The sequence below is a fragment of the Lepisosteus oculatus genome, chromosome 12, assembly GCF_040954835.1.
Source record: "Lepisosteus oculatus isolate fLepOcu1 chromosome 12, fLepOcu1.hap2, whole genome shotgun sequence".
Classification (NCBI taxonomy): Eukaryota; Metazoa; Chordata; class Actinopteri; order Semionotiformes; family Lepisosteidae; genus Lepisosteus; species Lepisosteus oculatus.
This window is the reverse complement of record NC_090707.1, coordinates 3,921,729-3,939,582: the sequence shown is the minus strand read 5'-3', so window position 1 is coordinate 3,939,582 and position 17,854 is coordinate 3,921,729. Positions and strand designations below refer to the sequence as shown.

Sequence of the window (17,854 nt, the reverse complement as noted above, 5' to 3'; positions counted from 1 at the left end):
CACTTGACCTCGCAGGACCTTTAAAGACTCCTTCATCTGTAAATAACCGTGTATAAGCAGGATGCTGTTAGAATTTGAATTTTACATTCAGCTAACGTTTTTTGTTTATTTGGTCATTTTTCAGACATCAGCAACTATGAATCCAAGCCCCCATTTTATTTTCAGATTAAGATAAAGCAGGAGTCAATGAACAAAATATAAAATTTAAAATAAAAACAAAAAAATATATATAAATGTTGTTATGTATAGAAGCCAGCCCAAGGCACAATATAGAAGGAAGACTAAAAAAAACAAATAAGTATCAGGGGAAATACTTTACTCATTTTCACATGAATCTCATTAAAAATAATATTTACAGTATGCAAAGGAAACAACATAATCTCCGCAGGTAGTCCCCCAGACCAAGCACAAAAAGAGACTTCAGATCAGATCAGAGACAGGAGAGAAGGAATTGATGCAGTATTAGTTACAGTGCAATAAAACGGATTATTCTGCAGATCATACTGGGTGATGAGAAGAGCCTGTACTGCAGTAGCTAACTGAGAAATAAAAAGGCATTTGCTATAGATACAAAAACATTTACACTGACCATTTTTAAAATGTCTCTCAGCTGCCTTCAATTCCTTTTCATTAGCCACCAACCTGAAGTTCAGCCTCCTGTCTGGAAGGCTCAGGGCAGGCTGAGAGTTGTCCAATCAGAAACACGTAAGGTAGCCACCACGCAAAAATGAAAAACGGTCTCTCTCTTTGAATACATACGTGGTGTTTGACCTTTTCAGATTTTAACGTGTCCTAAAGGAGTTCTCTTAACAGAGATTAGATTTAAGATGAAGATGTTCCAGTTTGTTGTAAACTGTTCCGGCCAGTCTGATTGGAATGGCCATGTTTGCTTTGCCCAGCAGAAAATACTGTTTCACTTTGTGGGTGGGAAGGGGTGTTCAAGTGCAAGATAATGGTTTTGCTGTCAGAATGCTGAACAGCCTCGGTTACTGGAAATAAAAAGATCTGACCTAGTTTCCTCAGTTTGTGGCAGAAGTGAGATCATGTCCACTCTTGTTGTCCAGATTCTGCAATTATTTACACACAGGTTTTCCTGATGATTGGTTGGATTGCTGTAACGGAAGGGTGTGCCAGATAAGAACAAAAAAACAGCTTATTTAAACGTGTATTTTTGCTGCCAGTGCAGATCAAAACCTATCACGCAGCATTTATCAGTGTTATCATTGTATTTTTATGGGAATATACCACATAACCTGTCCACATTGATGATCGCAACATCTTATCTCTGTTCCAGTGAAAAGCAAAAATCATCTTTTCTTTTTGCTGTGTACTAATGAAATTTGTATTTCAGATTATAAGATTAATATGAGGCAAACGTATAGAATTTCAGCTGTTGTTCCTGGGTATTCTATGGCGGGCATGTTCAGCCATGTGTGGCAGGGCGGCGTGGATGTCAGAATCCCTGCCTTGCAGCTCGGCAGCCCCGAGTCCAGGTCCGGACTAGGACTGCCATCTCTGTGCAGTGTTTCTCCCCATGGGTTTCCTCCCGGCGCTCCAGGTTCCTCCCACAGTCTAAAAACATGCTGGTGGGTGAATTGGCCTCTGGGAAAGCTGGCACTGGGTTTGAATGTGTGCGTGTCTGTGTGCATTCACCCTGCAAATATCTGGTGTCCAGTTCAGGGTGTGTCTAGGCTCCAGTTCTCATGCAACCCTGAATTGGAAGTAGCACTTAGAAAATGGGTGGATGGATCTTTAACTGTGTAAGAATACTGTCATTTGTTGTGTTCAATCTCCCCATGTCAGGTGAGCAGTACTGGGACAAGTGACAGTCAGTCACAATGACATGACAGGTGTTTCTAATCGCATGTGTTCCAGGCTACATTTATTGTGAAAAATGTTTGACCTTGGTTTCAACCTTTGGACTTTACTGTATGTTTTGGCTTCTCCTCTTGAGTTAGAAGGCATAAACCAAGATGAAGACTAGAGAGTTGTCTTTGATGGAAAAGAAGGTTACTTTTGAACATGAGAGCAAGATTAACAATATTAACAATATCTCAATTCAGGGTGTGCAGAAGATTTCATAAGGAGAATTACAAGCACTACACTCCAAAACGCAAAGTTCTCATCAGAAAAGCTAGATTAGAATTTGCAAAGAGTTTGCAAAGAGGTACTGAGACACAACACTTTTGGAGCCCAGTTTTATGGACAGACAAGACAAACATAAACCTTTATCAAAGTAACGGAAAGGCAAAAGCGTGGAGGAAGAGAGAGACCTCAATGATTCCCAGCACACCACCTTGTCTATGAAGCACGGTGGAGCTAGTGTCATGCCTTGCGCAGGTATGGCCGCCGCTGGAACTGGCTCACTGGCCTTAATTAATGATGTATATTAATTAAGCGTACATCTTATCGGCCCAGGTTCGAAAAGTCATTTTGCAGCAGTTCACCCTGCAGCAAATCCGTGACTCGGACCATGCTGCACACTGAATTCATCAGAAAGAAGAAGTGAAAACGTTTGAGCTGGCCATGTCAGTCTCCTGATTTGAATGCTATTGTGCTACATAATTAAAAATAAAAAAAAACACAAACCCACAAACAAGCAGCAGCTGAAAGTTGCTGCAGTTAAAGCTTGGGAAAACCTCTCGAAGGAACATAGAGTCTGGTCCATATGTTGATGCGTCACAGACTTCAAGCAGTCATTGTATGTAAAGGGTATGTGACCAAATGCTAACTTTACACTAGTTTAATGTTTTGTCCCAGTACTTATGCATACCATTCTTTTTGTTGTCCAAATATTAATACTGACCTGAAATTGTGGAGGAAATTGAACACAAAACCATTTTTGTTCCAACATGTGTGTGTACAAAGTATCCAGAAATAAAAGGTGATATTCTGTCCTATTTCCCTCATATTGGTTATTTCTATCCTAGTCACATAGGGTGTAGGCACCCTCCAGGGTGCAATCAGTGAGTGTGATACAACATGTTCTTAAAGGCATGCAGGCCCACATAAAAAGCTCCCAGCAGATACTGGCACCAGTGTGGAGCAATGGTGAGGGCAGAGACAGTCGTGGGTTCAAATCCCAGTGGATTTGCTGCTTTGCCTTTGAGCAAGGTACTCCACTCACACTGCTCCAGTAACTTGCCAAACTTTAAAAATGAGTACAAATGTAAGTTACTGGATAGAAGATTCAGCCAAATGAATGAACAGTCATAATAAGAATGCCTTGATTACTGAACTCTATGCACTCCGTACGGAGAGCTTGCAAACCATCTGCTTGAACTTCTCTTTTAATGGAAAAATTATGTTCTCAGGCCTAGTTTCAGCTTGTGATTCAGAGGCATCAATGGTGTAAGCTCAGGCGTAGCTGTCAGTGATGGGGATTCTAGCCTTAGACTAACATGATGGAGATTCCCCAGGTGACAGTGCACAGCTAGTCAAAGACTTAAGTCGGGTTATCCTCAGCTTCTTGCTCAGCTAAGATAAGATCACTTTATTGCCCCTATACAATTTCTTGTATTAGGAATTTGTCTTTTCGCATACCCCAGCTTGCTCTCCATGAGACACACAGACAGGGAGAGAAGCTTGGGATCAGAGCGCAGGGTCAGCCATTTAAGTGGCGTCCCTGGAGCAGCTGGGGTTAAGGGCCTTGCTCAGGGGCCCAACGGAGCAGGATTCCTTTGCCGGCCATGGACCGGCAACCTTCCAGCCACAGGCGCAGATCCTTCGTCGCAGAGCCACCGTCCCCCTGGCTCTGGGACCTGTCATGTGCAGTTTTGTTCACAAGAGAGATGCATCACTCCTGCATGTGGTGCCAACGCCATTGTAGGGCACTGCAGCGCTTGTGGCAAGTCAGATTTAATGACATCAGTTCAATTATGACTCTGATATGTGCACATGCAGGAGAAGTGTCTGAACAGGCCCTGTTTGATCCTGTGTGGTACAGGGGTTGCTGCCATTAAGTCATGTTAATTAACAATTAGCGAGTACAAACTGGCAGTTGTGAGTTGTTGAAAAGCTAATTGGGGATTTCAAATAAAAAAAGTAAAAAAAATACCTCACGTTTGCGCACTTTGTGCAGCACACACCTTCAGATATGCCGCTTTAAAAAACACAATGAATGCCCTCTCTCAGAAAGTAGTAGCAGGAGAAGTGAACATTAATGCAGAGTAAGAATTTTATTTTTTGAAGTTACAAAGAACAAAATATTTTAAAAGCATCTTTTTTAATTTACATGAACTGTACAGCAATGACATTTATTTTGATTCTAAATGATTCTGCAGCTGGAGCTAGAAGTGTAATTGGTTTAATTAAATAAAAAAGAAAGATTTAATTTGGATGACACTTTCTGAGATATTCCATTTGTCTGCTGAACAAAAATAGAAAAAATGTTGATCTGAAAAGAAATGGAATCCATAATATTGTACCCTGATACAGTGTTTAGGCCTCACAAATGATCACAAAGTATTTTACAAAACAACCTTGCCATCTAATAATAGCTAACTTCTTGGCCTCTTTGGTTCCAGTATTAGGTATAATACATTTTTTAACAGAATTCAATTTGCTTCTATAAAAATAACATTTTTCAATGGCAGTTTTAAACTAATCACGCAACTTTTCAGTGCAAACATTGTAAAAGTCACTCACTTTGAAGAAGAAGCGAATGATTACATTTCAAGTATTGAAAAAGTTAAAAACTCATACAAAAGTTCAGTTTGCCTGGTATGGGTCAATTCTTTACATTGCATAGCTCATGCGGCACTTATTGAGTAGGATTGTGAGAAAGGGTATGTGCTCCATCCCGTACCCTTTTAAAGGCATTTAAATCTGCAAGTGCTATCAAGTGTGCATTCAGTTTGAGTTTGCAAGTGCTATGCCACACCATTACCAACTCAGCAATATGGCAACTCTCTCCACTGATTCAGAAGAGATAAAGGTTCTCTGCTTCAGCAGTTTAAGTATATTTGATTTTTTAGGGTGCTAAACTTTCCCACCTCAAGGGGAAATTGCAACAATGCATTTTAAGGTCCAGCTCAAACCCCAGCATCAACTATCCATGCATCCACACAGTGGGGGTTTTGTGTCCATGAGGGAGGAACGCATGCTTTTTAAATAGCTTAAGTACTTTACTGTCCTGGAACAGTAGTCCCTTGGCACTGAGGCCTTTTGCCAAATACATTTTAAGTGTTTGAATGTCAAGCCATGTGCAATTCCATCACAACGGGCCACGTGGAATTCACGCTATAGAAAAAGGAAACAATATCTTATATTGTGTAGACCCTTAAGTGGAGCATGTGTCCCACCCTGTAGCTGCATTCCTTCTTGGAAGTGCTGTATGATTGAAGTTGCATAAATCTAGAAGTTGTCAGTGCTTTAAATGTCCCTCTCCAGCACAAGAAAGAGGCCAGGTCTGCATCTGGAGTTGGTTCCACAGATCCCTTGCATTGGCTTTCTTGCGGTCTTCCCTGTTGTGATCAGAACACAGAAGAATTCTCTGTGGATTGTTAAAAAAGGTAGACTATAAAAATAAAATCTGATGATCGATATTCTTCTTTCATCCCTTCGACGTCACGTCCTCAGGGTGCATTACAGAACGGACTTGTTCTGAGACTGGCGTGTTCAACAAAACCTTCTACCAGGAGGATGCAACAAACATAAATATATGTACGTGTGCATAGGTGTGTATCTATCTAAACACACACACAAATACATATTGATACATATCCTTATATACATATTACAAAAGTATCAAAATGCTCATAAATATTACTTGAATTGTGACCATTAATATCTGTATTATTATTATTATTATTATTATTATTTTTATTTTTATTTCCTGCTGTGCGTTGATTCTGTGGAGTGAAAAGTCCCATCGAATTCAAGCACAGCCACACTCCTCCACGATCATGTTGGGAACATCCCTTTTCACGATGTTGTATTCGTCGTCGAAGTACAGCATGGACATGGTGCTGAGCTTGGTGGGGATGCAGCAGGAGTTCATGGACCCCGGGCTCATGCCCCGCATCCTGTACTGGTTCACCACGGCGGTGTGGAAGGAGGAGGCGGAGCCGGGCACCCCGGCCATGTACGCCGGACAGTTGCCCTCGCAGTAGTTCCCGAAGTAGCCCGAGGGGGCAATGATCCAGTCGTTCCAGCCGATGAGCCGGAAGTCGATGTAGAACTGCTGGCGGCAGCAGAGGTTGGTGGTGCCGTCGCACTCCAGGCCCCGCTTGCGGATGCGGTGCTTGTTGTCCGCCACCCGCGCCTGGACCACCAGGAAGGGCCGGTGCGACTCGTCGTCGGGGTGGACCAGGACGGGCGCCACCGCCGCGTCCTCGCACCCCTCGCAGCGGACGTCCAGGTCCTGCCTCCTGCCCCCCTTCTCGAAGGCCGCCTGCACGGCCCCCGTCAGGGGGAAGGTGTGCCAGCCGCTCCTCTTGAGGTCCACTCTCTTCTCCACCACGTCCCAGTGGCCGCCCGCGCCCGCGCCCGGCTCCGGCGCGTACACCTTGACCGTCACTTTCCGGCGCGTGCCCTTCTCCGCGCCGGCCGGCAGCACCCTGAAGTACAGCCACAGGCTGGCTTGCGTCACGAACAGGTTCTGATTTCCCTCGTTTGAGATCAGGAAGTAGAGGCTGGACTTCGACGATGAGAGCTCGTCTGCGAGAGAGAAACACGAGGGAAAAATCAAACAAGTGTAAGTGTTGTTATGAAGCAACTGGAAAGAACGGAATTTTAAAAGCAACTGACTTGCGTTCAGGCTCCTGCTAGCTTTTGAAATTTCATTGCTCTAGTACCAATGTTGTAACTAGGCAATATCCGATTACAATATTTTTAAACTAACTTTTTAGACATTTACAACCATTAATTATTTGCTATACCTGTCCCATTTGGAATAACACATTGCGTATTTTACACATTTGGGCTTGCAGCTACAAACCATGTTATCGCACAAGGGAGAGAATGAGAATGTGTAGGCTAACTCCTCTGACCCGCCCAAACTGGGGCAACTCTCTCCCCCCCACAATGAAGCAGATTTCTTCAGGAGACAAAGGAGCAATGTTTTAGAATAATGAGAAATAATTTATGATATAACTTTTATGTGCTGCACAGGCCAGTACAGTGGTGCAGAGTTTAGTATTGGTTCAGGACCTGGGACGCTATTGGCGTGGAGTTTGTGTTCCCTTCCCGAATTTGCATGGGTTTCCTCCCCACCATCCAAAGACATACTGGCAGGTTAACTGGCTCCTGGGAAACCTGGCCTGGTGTGAGTGTGTGTGTTGTGTCTCTCTGCCCTGCGATGGACTGGTGTCCTGCCCAGGGTGTGCCCCACCACGTGCCTCTTGCTTGCTGGGATAGGCTCCAGCTCCCCTGCAACCCTGTGCTGAAGACAGCAGCTAGAAAATGGATGGGTATGCTGTAGATAATATAAATATAAATTATTACTATAAATTGTTTAGATATTTGTATATGCATATAAAAAACACAAAGTAACTAATGAAGTATGATGAGAAGATTTTTAAACTGTGGCACTGAAAGTGCATCTGCTGCCAGGGATAGAGGGGTCATTTAAGGTGACACTGCCTGGCTCTGTTAGTGCTGCAGCGGCATTAAAATGCAGCCTGGACCCTGGTGCTGTTTGCACAGATTTGGGTTGTTGTGGTGAGAAGAAGAAACAAAGTGTCTGGGTGATAATGGGCGGGAATACTGAAACCTCCACGGATAAAATGGTCTGAAAGTTTCAGACGGATGCTCAAAATGGCAAATAAAGAAAACAGAGCCCGTCTGTCTGCTGCAGGGGATTGTGAATAGCAGTGAAGAAGGATGCGGTGCTGTGTCAGTGGAAAGTGCCTAAATGAGAAAGTCGCCTTAAGAAAGAGCCCAAGCCTTCTTCCAGCAGAGGTGACCAAGAGGTCGAGCCAGTTGAAAACTGAAAGCGTGTTTCAGGAGATACACCCAGGGGCAATGCAAAGGGAGACAGCGATATGCACAAAGGTCTGTTCTCTCTTCCTGCACACAGTAACTTTTTCAGCACTCTGTCACACAGTCGCAGTGAGCTGGCTAGAACAGCAACTGCATTGGGGTCAGTCCCAGTTGGCCCTGAATCAGGAAGGAGATACAGGGAGAGCTGACAAGAGGCTGGACAAAGGTTCAAAAGGGGTTGTAAATACTCTGAAAACTCAGAGCTCACTGGGCTTCACACACTGCAGAACAAGGGTTCTGTAATAAAGTAAATGCAAGCCAAAGCACCATGTCTTAAATCACCACAGTATCACGGGAAAACATGATAAGACAAAGCTGGGGAAGAGCACGGTAAAAACATGGTATTGAGTTAATATGAAAGTAATTACAGAGTAACTGAGTGTACCTCACAGTATATGCTACAGCACATTTTTGTGACAACATCCCTTCTATTTCTCATTTCACCACTATGAAGTAAAGTTTCCTCTCGCATAAAACTTCAGAGACAGAAATGTGTAACGTTTTGACTTCTGCCTTCATCTGTTTAGTCTAGTACACAAAGATTCTCCATGAACTATGAATTTATTAATATGTTGGAACCTTTGTACAAAAGCTGCCCATGAACCAATTTGTCAGACACAATGCCAACAGCTGGCCTTGGTATGCTGTTGCTCAGATTTCTATGTGCAAAGGAGATATTTATTTTTGAAGAGCGATTTAGACATTTTGCAAATTAAATTGATAAGAAATCATTGGTGTGTCAAGAAACTCAGCTGTGGATTACTTAACCCAAGAAGTGCCTGCTTTCACTAGGATAAACTACAGCTCTCATCTTGGAATAGTTACTGCATTTGTACAACATTTCAAAATCAATCTCCCATGACAGCAGTTTTCATTAAATTAGGCAGGCTCAAAATAAAATGTAAACACTTGTTTACAATTCGTATTTCAAACGTGCATTTTCAGAACCCTACAGACAGAAGATGAAATCCACTTCAACAAATATTTTTTTCTAACAAATTCTGTTCCATCAGCATTTGTGTACTTAACTGTTGTGTTGTGTGCAGGCATTCTCCCTTTAAGCGTCCCCGAACAGCCAAAAAAGGAAAGGTCTGACACTTTCTTTCCATGTATCCTTTACGTTTCTGCATCCAAAACTGGTGCTGTCCCCTGCTGAAATTCTGACCAGCTTATCTGAGCTGCTCCAAAGAGCACAGTTAAGGAGAGGGGACCAGAGAAACTGGTGACGGGGAGGAGTTCTGCTCGTCTCATTGGGTTGTCCTCCAAGCAGCTCAGTCACTCAACTCCAGCTTGTCCGTCTCTCCCTGGCATCAGGAGAGATGGTACGACTCTGTCGCCGTCGCTGGCATGTCTGGGCGGGCGGGACTGTCTGCTAATGCCACAAACTGCCACCCAATTTCACACTGCGGTCTGCCACCCTTTGGCTGGGCACTGCCTGCTCCTAATTGTCAACGTGTGAGAGGATTATGAGCTCAGAATGTTCTCAGTCCGACGTAGCAAGGGACACGGACGTGATCAGAAAAAAAAAAGATTTGATGATGCACCAAGGAAACTTACTTTTAAATAAGGCTGGGCTTCAATCCATGAGGCAGATACCAAAATACACACCACAAACAGAAGGACTAAAATCCTGAAATGCTTTACGTTGTTACTCTGACAGGCTATCACGTGTGTGAGCATTCACAGCACAGTTAAACTAAAGCTTCTGAACTGCTTGGAGGGAACACAGTGCACTCTTCCACTGCTGGGGGCACAGAGCTGGAAATGAGACTACTTTCCTTAGAACTGCTCTGAGTGATGGACAACCACGTACAAAGAGTCCATGTAAGACAAAGAAGCTGAAATTAAACTATGTTATGACTGCAGTAGCTCTATATACTCCTGGCTCCCTCCAGCATGTCTCTTAATGGCCATTGGCCATCCTGTATATCAGACTGTAAGAAATCCTTAAGAAGAACAAAGGACAGGTCAGCATTTAAACCGCTGACTGCTGCTGTTGTGTGCAGGTGAGGCCAGTACATGTGTATAGCATTAGCAACCATGTTTAATGGGGTTCCTGCATGTGCTGACCTGCTCAGCCACAAAACACAGCTGAGGTGATTTCTGTGCCATTTCTCAACATCCTCTGTCAATAACAAGTTTTGTCGTTTGACAGAACTGACCAGCAGGCAAGGGAAAAAAAAGAATATTCAGAGCTGGGCAACTTGTAGCCAGCTAATCAGTACTGGCTATATAATGCTGGAAACACAATGTTTTAACTATGTTTTCCTTTGTTAAACCTTGAATATAAGAACTATTGTAGTCCTGACACTCTTGACAGGTTTTCTTAATCTTTGTGTCATGATGTTTTCTCTTAAGACAAATTTCAGAGCTTTCTGGGTTAGTGCTTGGAGAGCCTTGACAATCCATCCAATCATAACTCGAACAAGGAAGCACACAAAGGAAAACAGGTCGGGCCTCAGCCTTAACATGTTATGCTTTTGTGTTTTCAAGTGGCAGGCATCTTTTCACCAGGGGCAGTCAAGATAACTCCGTACAGAGTTAACAGCTATTGTAGTAATTCTAAAACAGAGGTGCTGTCTTTCCTTTGTGCCTCTGCTCTAACAAATCAATGCTTCTGTGGAGAGTAAAGGGGTGCCCACAGCTTCAGATCACTAAAGCTGGCACTGTGCTTCACCTGCAGCTTGGCAGTATGGAGCTTTTCATGGATAAGAAGAGAAAAAGGGGATTTGTGCAGCCTCCCTGCTGATAGCATTAAAAAACTGCCACAAGTACAGAAAATAATCATTAGCGGAAACAGAAAAGGTCCCCAAATATTCTAAATACATGGACACAGAAGAAAGGAGTCCTTAACCAACCCCTAGAAGGCTTTTCAATAGCTTGCACCTTGTGGAACTTCAATGGAAACTGATGACAAGTTAATATTCTGGATCACTCCCAGCACTCACAAGCCTTTTGTGAGCAGAGCTAATGTCCCCAGTGAGCTCTGTGTAGAACTTGCCACCTAAGGCTGAATCCAAGCATTCATCTTTCGAAATGCAAGGCCAGCCTCTCCTGCGGACACAGCCCGCGCTGATTAGGATATGACCTGTCCCGCTCAGAGTGCTGCCAGCGAGAACGAGGCAGCGAAAGGCACACTGGCTCTGTGCTTGTTCCAGGCCCCTCTCCCAGAAAACCTGAAAGCTCAGGAAGTGAGCTTCCTCACGAGTGGGAAGAGCTGAAATACACAGTTCCTGTATATTTGTCTTCCTGATGCAGAGATGTAACCGTAACATCTACCTTGACATCAGCACTACTACCTTTTCAGTAACACTACTGTCTTAGATGGCACTGCAGGTGTACCTGCTCATGTGCTTGCTAACATTAGTCTGATTGGTCAATAGTAGGACAGATACTGGCATTTCACTGATTCTGCCTTTTTTCTGGATTAATCCACAAAGGAAGACAATTTGTGAAAATAATACAGAATCCAGCGGTTGTAGTGCGACACCTGGTCACTCTTTTCCTTGCTTGGTCCATTTTTTCCAATGCCTGTTGTCATTTCCAATAGACTTTGACAGCTGTTTTACTCCGGAAAGCAAATGTTTAAATTAAGGAGGTAGTATTAAACTTTCATGACTTGCTCATTTTAAATCAGTGGCATAGATTGTGTTTCATTACTTAACATGTCCTTCATATCTTCAGATATTTAAGCACGACTGAAGAAAATAATTTGCATTAGCGAACAATGATACTGAAAGGTTTATTTTCATATCAGTTTCATTTTCACACTTTTTTTATTCTATGTATTAAAAACCTGACTAAACCCAAAGAAGGAACAAGCCTGACTCCCGTTTCTCAAATGGCACCCTGTAATAATCTCATACTGTAACATACTCATGAGGAATTTCTAACCGTTCTTCAAACTTGGCAACGACTTAAACCAGCCCTGAATGAAAGACGAGCCGCTCTATCCATACAGTAGCAGGCTTAACGGGGAAAAGGAGACAGCATGCGATGAGATCCCCTTCAGAAAGTGCTGAAAGAGCATCGCACAGTGTTGAGTGCCGAGGTGGAAAAACTGTCCATTTCAAGTTCGCCTGACGAAGCCTCCTAGCGAACTGTTACTTTCAGTTTGTCGCTCGGCCATGCCCGGCTGGCAGCGACCCCGCTTGGGCTTCTACCCATTTGGCCAGAACTCAGGAAACAGTCCGGGACACGAGGACTAGAGCCAGTACCGCAACACAATACTGTACTAAGGTCCAAAGCGCCAGTGGATACCTTTAAAAATATATTTAGCGATCGGTGAGCATCTTAAATCATCCGCTCCACGACAGCAACACAGACTTTTAAAAAGCTTATATTTTGGAAACAATGAACCAGATTTTAACTCCGCACCGAAAGGGGTTGTAGTTCAAGTTAAGTTAAGACGCGTATCTCTTTCGCTTTCTGCAAGAAATAAACTTGAGACCCGTTTAACGCGTTCCATTCAAACCCTTTGTTAGCCATCGGCGCTAAATAGCGATGGATACTATTTCTGGATGGGAAAGAAATCCTTAGAATATTTAGCATTAACTGCGTAAGCATTCTTGGGAGTGAAATAAACGACCAGTTGTTTTATTTTCTCTCTCTCTCTCGTGCTTTAAAGGGAGCTTTTCTAGCAACACGGTGAACTGAAGTTGCAGCACAGCTCCATTCCACAATTGCGATTCAGAGCATCTTCTCTCCCGTGCGAGGTCATTCGAGGTACTCTGAGTCGAGGTCGCACATTGGACACTCGCATATTCATTAATTTAGGCTACTCTAAATCCTATCACATATAGAAACGCGGTTCCTTTTACAATAACTACAGGTTTTTGCGTAGCATCACTCAATTATTCGTATTTATTCCGACTTAGACTTTATTGCTTTGCTCATGTACGTAGTGGTTTAGACTACATGGTCAGGTTAAGCCCCTGTTCCTCGTTTATCTGTCGTGTTGTGTGTTGCCTTCTCCTCTCAGAGCAGTTATCTACGTGACTTAAGCACTGGGGCACAGACGAAGATGACATTCATTAAAGGGACCTTATTGTACGGAAAGGTTTCACAGTCAAGCGGTGCTTCGGAATTTACATAATAGTTCTTTGTAGTTCTTGTTCAGATTGCTTTATCTGTCTGAAACCTGAGCTCAGGGTAGCCTATAGCAACGCGTTTTTATGACAAATTCTTTGTTTAGGCTGCTTTAAGATTGCAGAACCAATCATTTGGAAATGTTTAGAAAGAAAACACGTGCTTGAAAGTTAGTACCTATATATTTCTATATACGTTGAGGCTCTTCTGTTTTTAACTGTTTATTCTCGGTTGTCTTTCTAATTGCAGGGACAGTCAGGCGACAGGACAGTGAGCAGCCAGTCGCTGAACTCTTTCGATGGACTGCTGGGCCGATTTTAATTTAGTCTACTAGTGGAGAAATTACGCTGCACAGGCGGGACGAAACAGCGGTATCCGCAGTGTATTAGCAGCAGTAATAGCAATATAGTTTTTACACACCTGATTCGGCGAAACTGATGATCTCCGAAGTTTGCTCCTGCACCTCGTTGCTGGAGGTGGCGTGGCCGTCCAAGTTCGGTATTTCCACTCTTCCGTCTTCTCGCACTTTTCCTGCGTGAAGCTTCCGTAAGGCTGTGACCATCGCCGCCTTCGGGATGGGGTGGGTGATGTTGGGTCTCTCCCTCATCTGTAACCTGTTCAGTATATGCCTCTTAACAGCTTCCACGAAATCTATGTCCATCCGCCCCGCGTCCTCCGGCTGCCCGAGACCGCAAGACGCGCACGTATCCTGGGACGCAGTCTGAGTCTCAGTCCCCGGGGTCGGTGTGCATGTGATTGTAAAAACGCAAGCCACGAAACAGGCCACTTTGATGATGTATCTTCTCATTTTTTTTAAACAAAAAAGGTATTCCCGAGGACACTAGAATCTAATACGTGAACACAAAACGCAGCAACACGTTCGTCTTCTCAGGTTAGGTTCTGATACACTACGCTAAAACATATCCGAAATAACTTTTTCAGAATAGCTATGATGAAGTTATTCAGTTGAACATAGTAATCAGATCCACTTAGTCCACAGAGCGCTGACGAACGTGCCCAATGTGCTAATAGTTCCGAACATTCACTTAGTAAACTCCCTAAGGTTGCAACTCTTTGGTCATTTTGAATGCGAAATTCAGGTGGAAACTAATACAACGTGTTTGTCCTCTGTTCTCCGTTTTTGCCTGACTGAATGAACAATTTAACGTACCAGCCCCAAAGTGAAACTTCCACCGATACACATGTACACTATACATATATGTGTGTATATTTTGACCGAAGGTCTTCAAATCAGCACCCTTTATAGCAGAGAATGCCTGACGTGTCATGCCATGGTTTGAGCAACAGGAAAAAATAAATGACTAGAAGCTACACATTTTAAAAGGAAAAACAAAGATTTCTCAAGCAGCGTGACAAAGCACTCACTGCGCAGAAGACGCAAAAAAAAAACCACAACTACAGTTACACATAGGAAATTCCACTGTAGAAGAGGAAAGAAATGACCAATTCATTTAAATCATATCTCCCTTTTCGCTGCTGTCTGCCGAATCCAGTTTTTCCATCTCCATCCACTTCTACCTCTGATCTTTGCCGCCTTTGTTTGAAAAAAAAAAGAAGTGATTTTTAATTTCCGATCTGCAAATGGGTCCTGATGTGTATCTCAGCGCGTTGGCAAGAAGATACAATCTTCAGTTCGTGTTTTCCCCCCCTTGCAATCACGACATTGTGGCACTTTACACTGAAACTTTTTATACAGGAGACTAACCACGTGGGGCGTTCCACCAACTGGACTCTGCTGTTTAAAAGGATTATGTCCCTAGGCTAAGGTAAAGCGACTTCTGAAACAGTGGTCTCACGGTGCAAATATGAAGGAAATAATGGTCAAGTTCATTACATCTGCTCCATTACGGGGGGGAGTCGTGGAAGTATCATAACTAACCAATTTGTGAATAAAATGATTATTGATAAGCTTTTTTGGTTTTGAGAGTTTGCGCACACAAAGTCTAACCTATCAGCGCGGTATGCTATTTGATAATCTGGGGTATTTATTATGTCCGATCACAGAAAAGATTAATCGCAAGAGTTCCGTCACTTTACTTACACAAAATATTTTTAAAACACTTTTCATCTGTAGTTTCAACATCTGCACGTTCCTCGAAACATTTCGTTTCCGTTTCTACTCATTACAATATTTTAAAAGGAAATGATTTATAATAATAGGATGCCTGTATTTTATTCCAAACCGCGGTTAAACAGATCACGATTTTCAGCGGGAGCGATTTGGACTTGGGTTTCATCACTGATTATTATAGGTTCAAAGAATTACCTCGGAAAACTTCAGCAGCGCTTAACCGCTGCAAGTATGAGACTACAGTTTATAGAAAGAGAGACTCCGCGTCGAACGTGTTTTTTTTTATTGTTGTTAGTATTGAAAGAGAATGTTTTAATTAGGCACCAGAAAGGTCTTTTGTAAGTCCGAGACCCATATGGAAAGTCTTTTGACGGGCGAGCTCTGTGCCCTTTCATTTGTAGCGATGCATTTGTTTTTTCCTCCAACCGTCTCCTGTGACAGTAAACATCTCAGGTGTCATAAACACGGGGTTCGCAGCGATCAGCGGGATGTGCAACAATTCTTTGTTGCTTTCAGGTAGCCTATAAAAGTTTTGAGTGGGGGTCGCCAGTGACGTATCTCCACGATGCTGAGCGCCGCGTTCCAACAGCCCACTTCGCTAATTCAACCTGACACAGAAAACGTGACTACCTAACACACAGAGGTCTGTTTTATTTTCTCTTCAATTCGCAGTGATTTCTGCCTCTAACAAAGGCCCGTCTGTGTGGACTCCCCACAACCCCCCTTACAGTACGTTTTCTGTTTATTTTTTATTTTTTTTTTAGGTTTTTCCTTGTTCATATGTTTTCGCATGGGTCACAGCGGTGTTTTCCAGCCATTAGACGGAGATTGAGACTATCATCTGTATGAGCGCACCCCAAATACCACCGCTGGTTTTGAGTATGACATTATAGAAGTGTATATATATATATCAGCAGATAAATGTGGTATAATTGTTTATTAGCGTCTCCTCTGTGGCAGTTTAAAGAAAACATATTGCACTTTCAGAAATTATTAATAGAAGTGTAAATGAGTTAACCCAATTAGTAAGGAAGCATTTATTATTCATTTTACCAGAGCCCCATGTGTGAATTTGAAGCAGCTCTGTAAACGAGATGAAGCAGTTATCGGAACCCTGGCTAAACAGCGCCACCCGTCTTCAAACTGGTGTATTTCCTGCCTGCTATTTTCAACCGGCGAGGACCAAAGGGGTTATTTCATTAAAGTGCTCTTCGACGGCGATCGCAATGCAACGAAAGGAGACAAGATTAACAGCATCCTACATTTGCAAGCACTCACAAACATGTGATTTTTTTTTTTTGGTAACAGCCAGTGAAAGGGAAAGTGAATGTGATCATGTATTAAGGTATTGGATAGCTCTTAACGAGCACTTACCGAAAAAACAAACAAACCCGAAATCGACCATCTGTTTGAACGGCAATGGAGACACACTGGACATGTTAATGCGCCACGTGCACTTTCTAAATTTACCCTAATTACGCTCGTAATTAGCATAATTCTGTCTTTATTAGGGTTAGTGGGTCGAGCGAGGCGGTCAGTGTTACCATCCGGGATTACCCTGCGACACTGGTCCGGAAATATTAAATAAACCTGCCGCAGAAGAGATCATATGTATGTAGTATCTTATGAAACATATTGTGCTCACTTCGCATACACTTTAAAAAAAATAATCTAATTTTTTTTAGATTAAAGGAATAGCTGGATAAAACGCTGTGCATTTGCTGAAATATTAGAATAGTACTGCTGCTAATGAGACACAGCCAAGTCAAGTGGCTAATGAAGTGGAAACCCCTTCACCTGGAGGCAGATGAACCTCATGTGTGTCAAAAATGCAGTAAAACAGGAAAGCAATGTTTTCATGACTGAAGGTGAGTTTACAGTTCCCCCAGCTTTCAGTCACCAGCAGAATGCTGTGGGCTGTATCAGATTTCTTTGAATAACCTTAACTTTCATTCTGATATTTCACTCTTACCATTTAGACTAGGTAGATACTTTTGTCCATCCATTTTCTAGCTGCTTTATCCAATTCAGGGTTGCGGGGAAGCTGGAGCCTATCCCAGCATGCAACGGGCACAAGACAGGGTACACACTGGACAGGACACCAGTCCATCGCAGGACACACGCACGCACGCACCAGGGCCAGTACTCCCCAAAGTCAATTAACCCACCAGTATGTCTTTGCACTGTGGGAGGAAAACAGAGCACCCAGAGGAATCCCACAGGAACATGGGGAGAACATACAGACTCCACACAGATAGCACCCCAGGCCTGGAATGCGGTTTTCACTCTAGGGTGCTTCACTGAATTTAATTCTGTAAGTTTCCAAAGAGGAAAGGAATTCTCTATAATATCACCGACCTTTATCAGCTGTAAACAAACGAGAGCCTTGGGGGGGAAAAAAATGCTTTAACGTTTGCTGCAAGGTTGTGTGCCTCTGTCGTTATCATTCAGGTGGGCTCACAGCTTGATTCTGGGCTTTTTTGCAGCATCGGGGGAGGCTTTTAGTTTGATTCCAAGAATCCGGCGAAACCCAAATCCACATACTGTACACAACCTGTTTACAGATGTACAATAATGATGGTCTGCAGGACATGTTTTTTCTCTTTGATTCTGTCAGACTGGGGAGGCTTGGCTGCCTAATTATTATTTACTGCATGATTTTACTGTCTAGAAGATCACTCATCTATTTTT

General features: G+C 43.1%; 1 protein-coding gene across 1 annotated transcript; it reads right to left on the bottom strand.

Annotated features, from left to right (window-relative positions):
- Positions 1-4,159: 4,159 nt before the first annotated feature.
- inhbb (inhibin subunit beta B) lies at positions 4,160-14,789 on the bottom strand. The gene is made up of 2 exons (XM_006636243.3): positions 13,492-14,789; positions 4,160-6,660 (listed from the first exon to the last, which is right to left on the bottom strand). The coding sequence occupies exons 1-2, from the start codon at positions 13,877-13,879 to the stop codon at positions 5,879-5,881; spliced, it is 1,170 nt and encodes a 389-aa protein (XP_006636306.1). The 5' UTR covers positions 13,880-14,789; the 3' UTR covers positions 4,160-5,878.
- Positions 14,790-17,854: the final 3,065 nt, after the last annotated feature.

Coding starts and splice junctions, on each gene's coding strand:
- inhbb (XM_006636243.3), bottom strand. CDS start 13,879: ATGAGAAGATACATCATCAAAGTGGCCTGTTTCGTGGCTTGCGTTTTT. Junction 6,661..13,491: donor CATCAGTTTCGCCGAATCAG/GTGTGTAAAAAC, acceptor TCTCTCTCGCAG/ACGAGCTCTCATCGTCGAAG.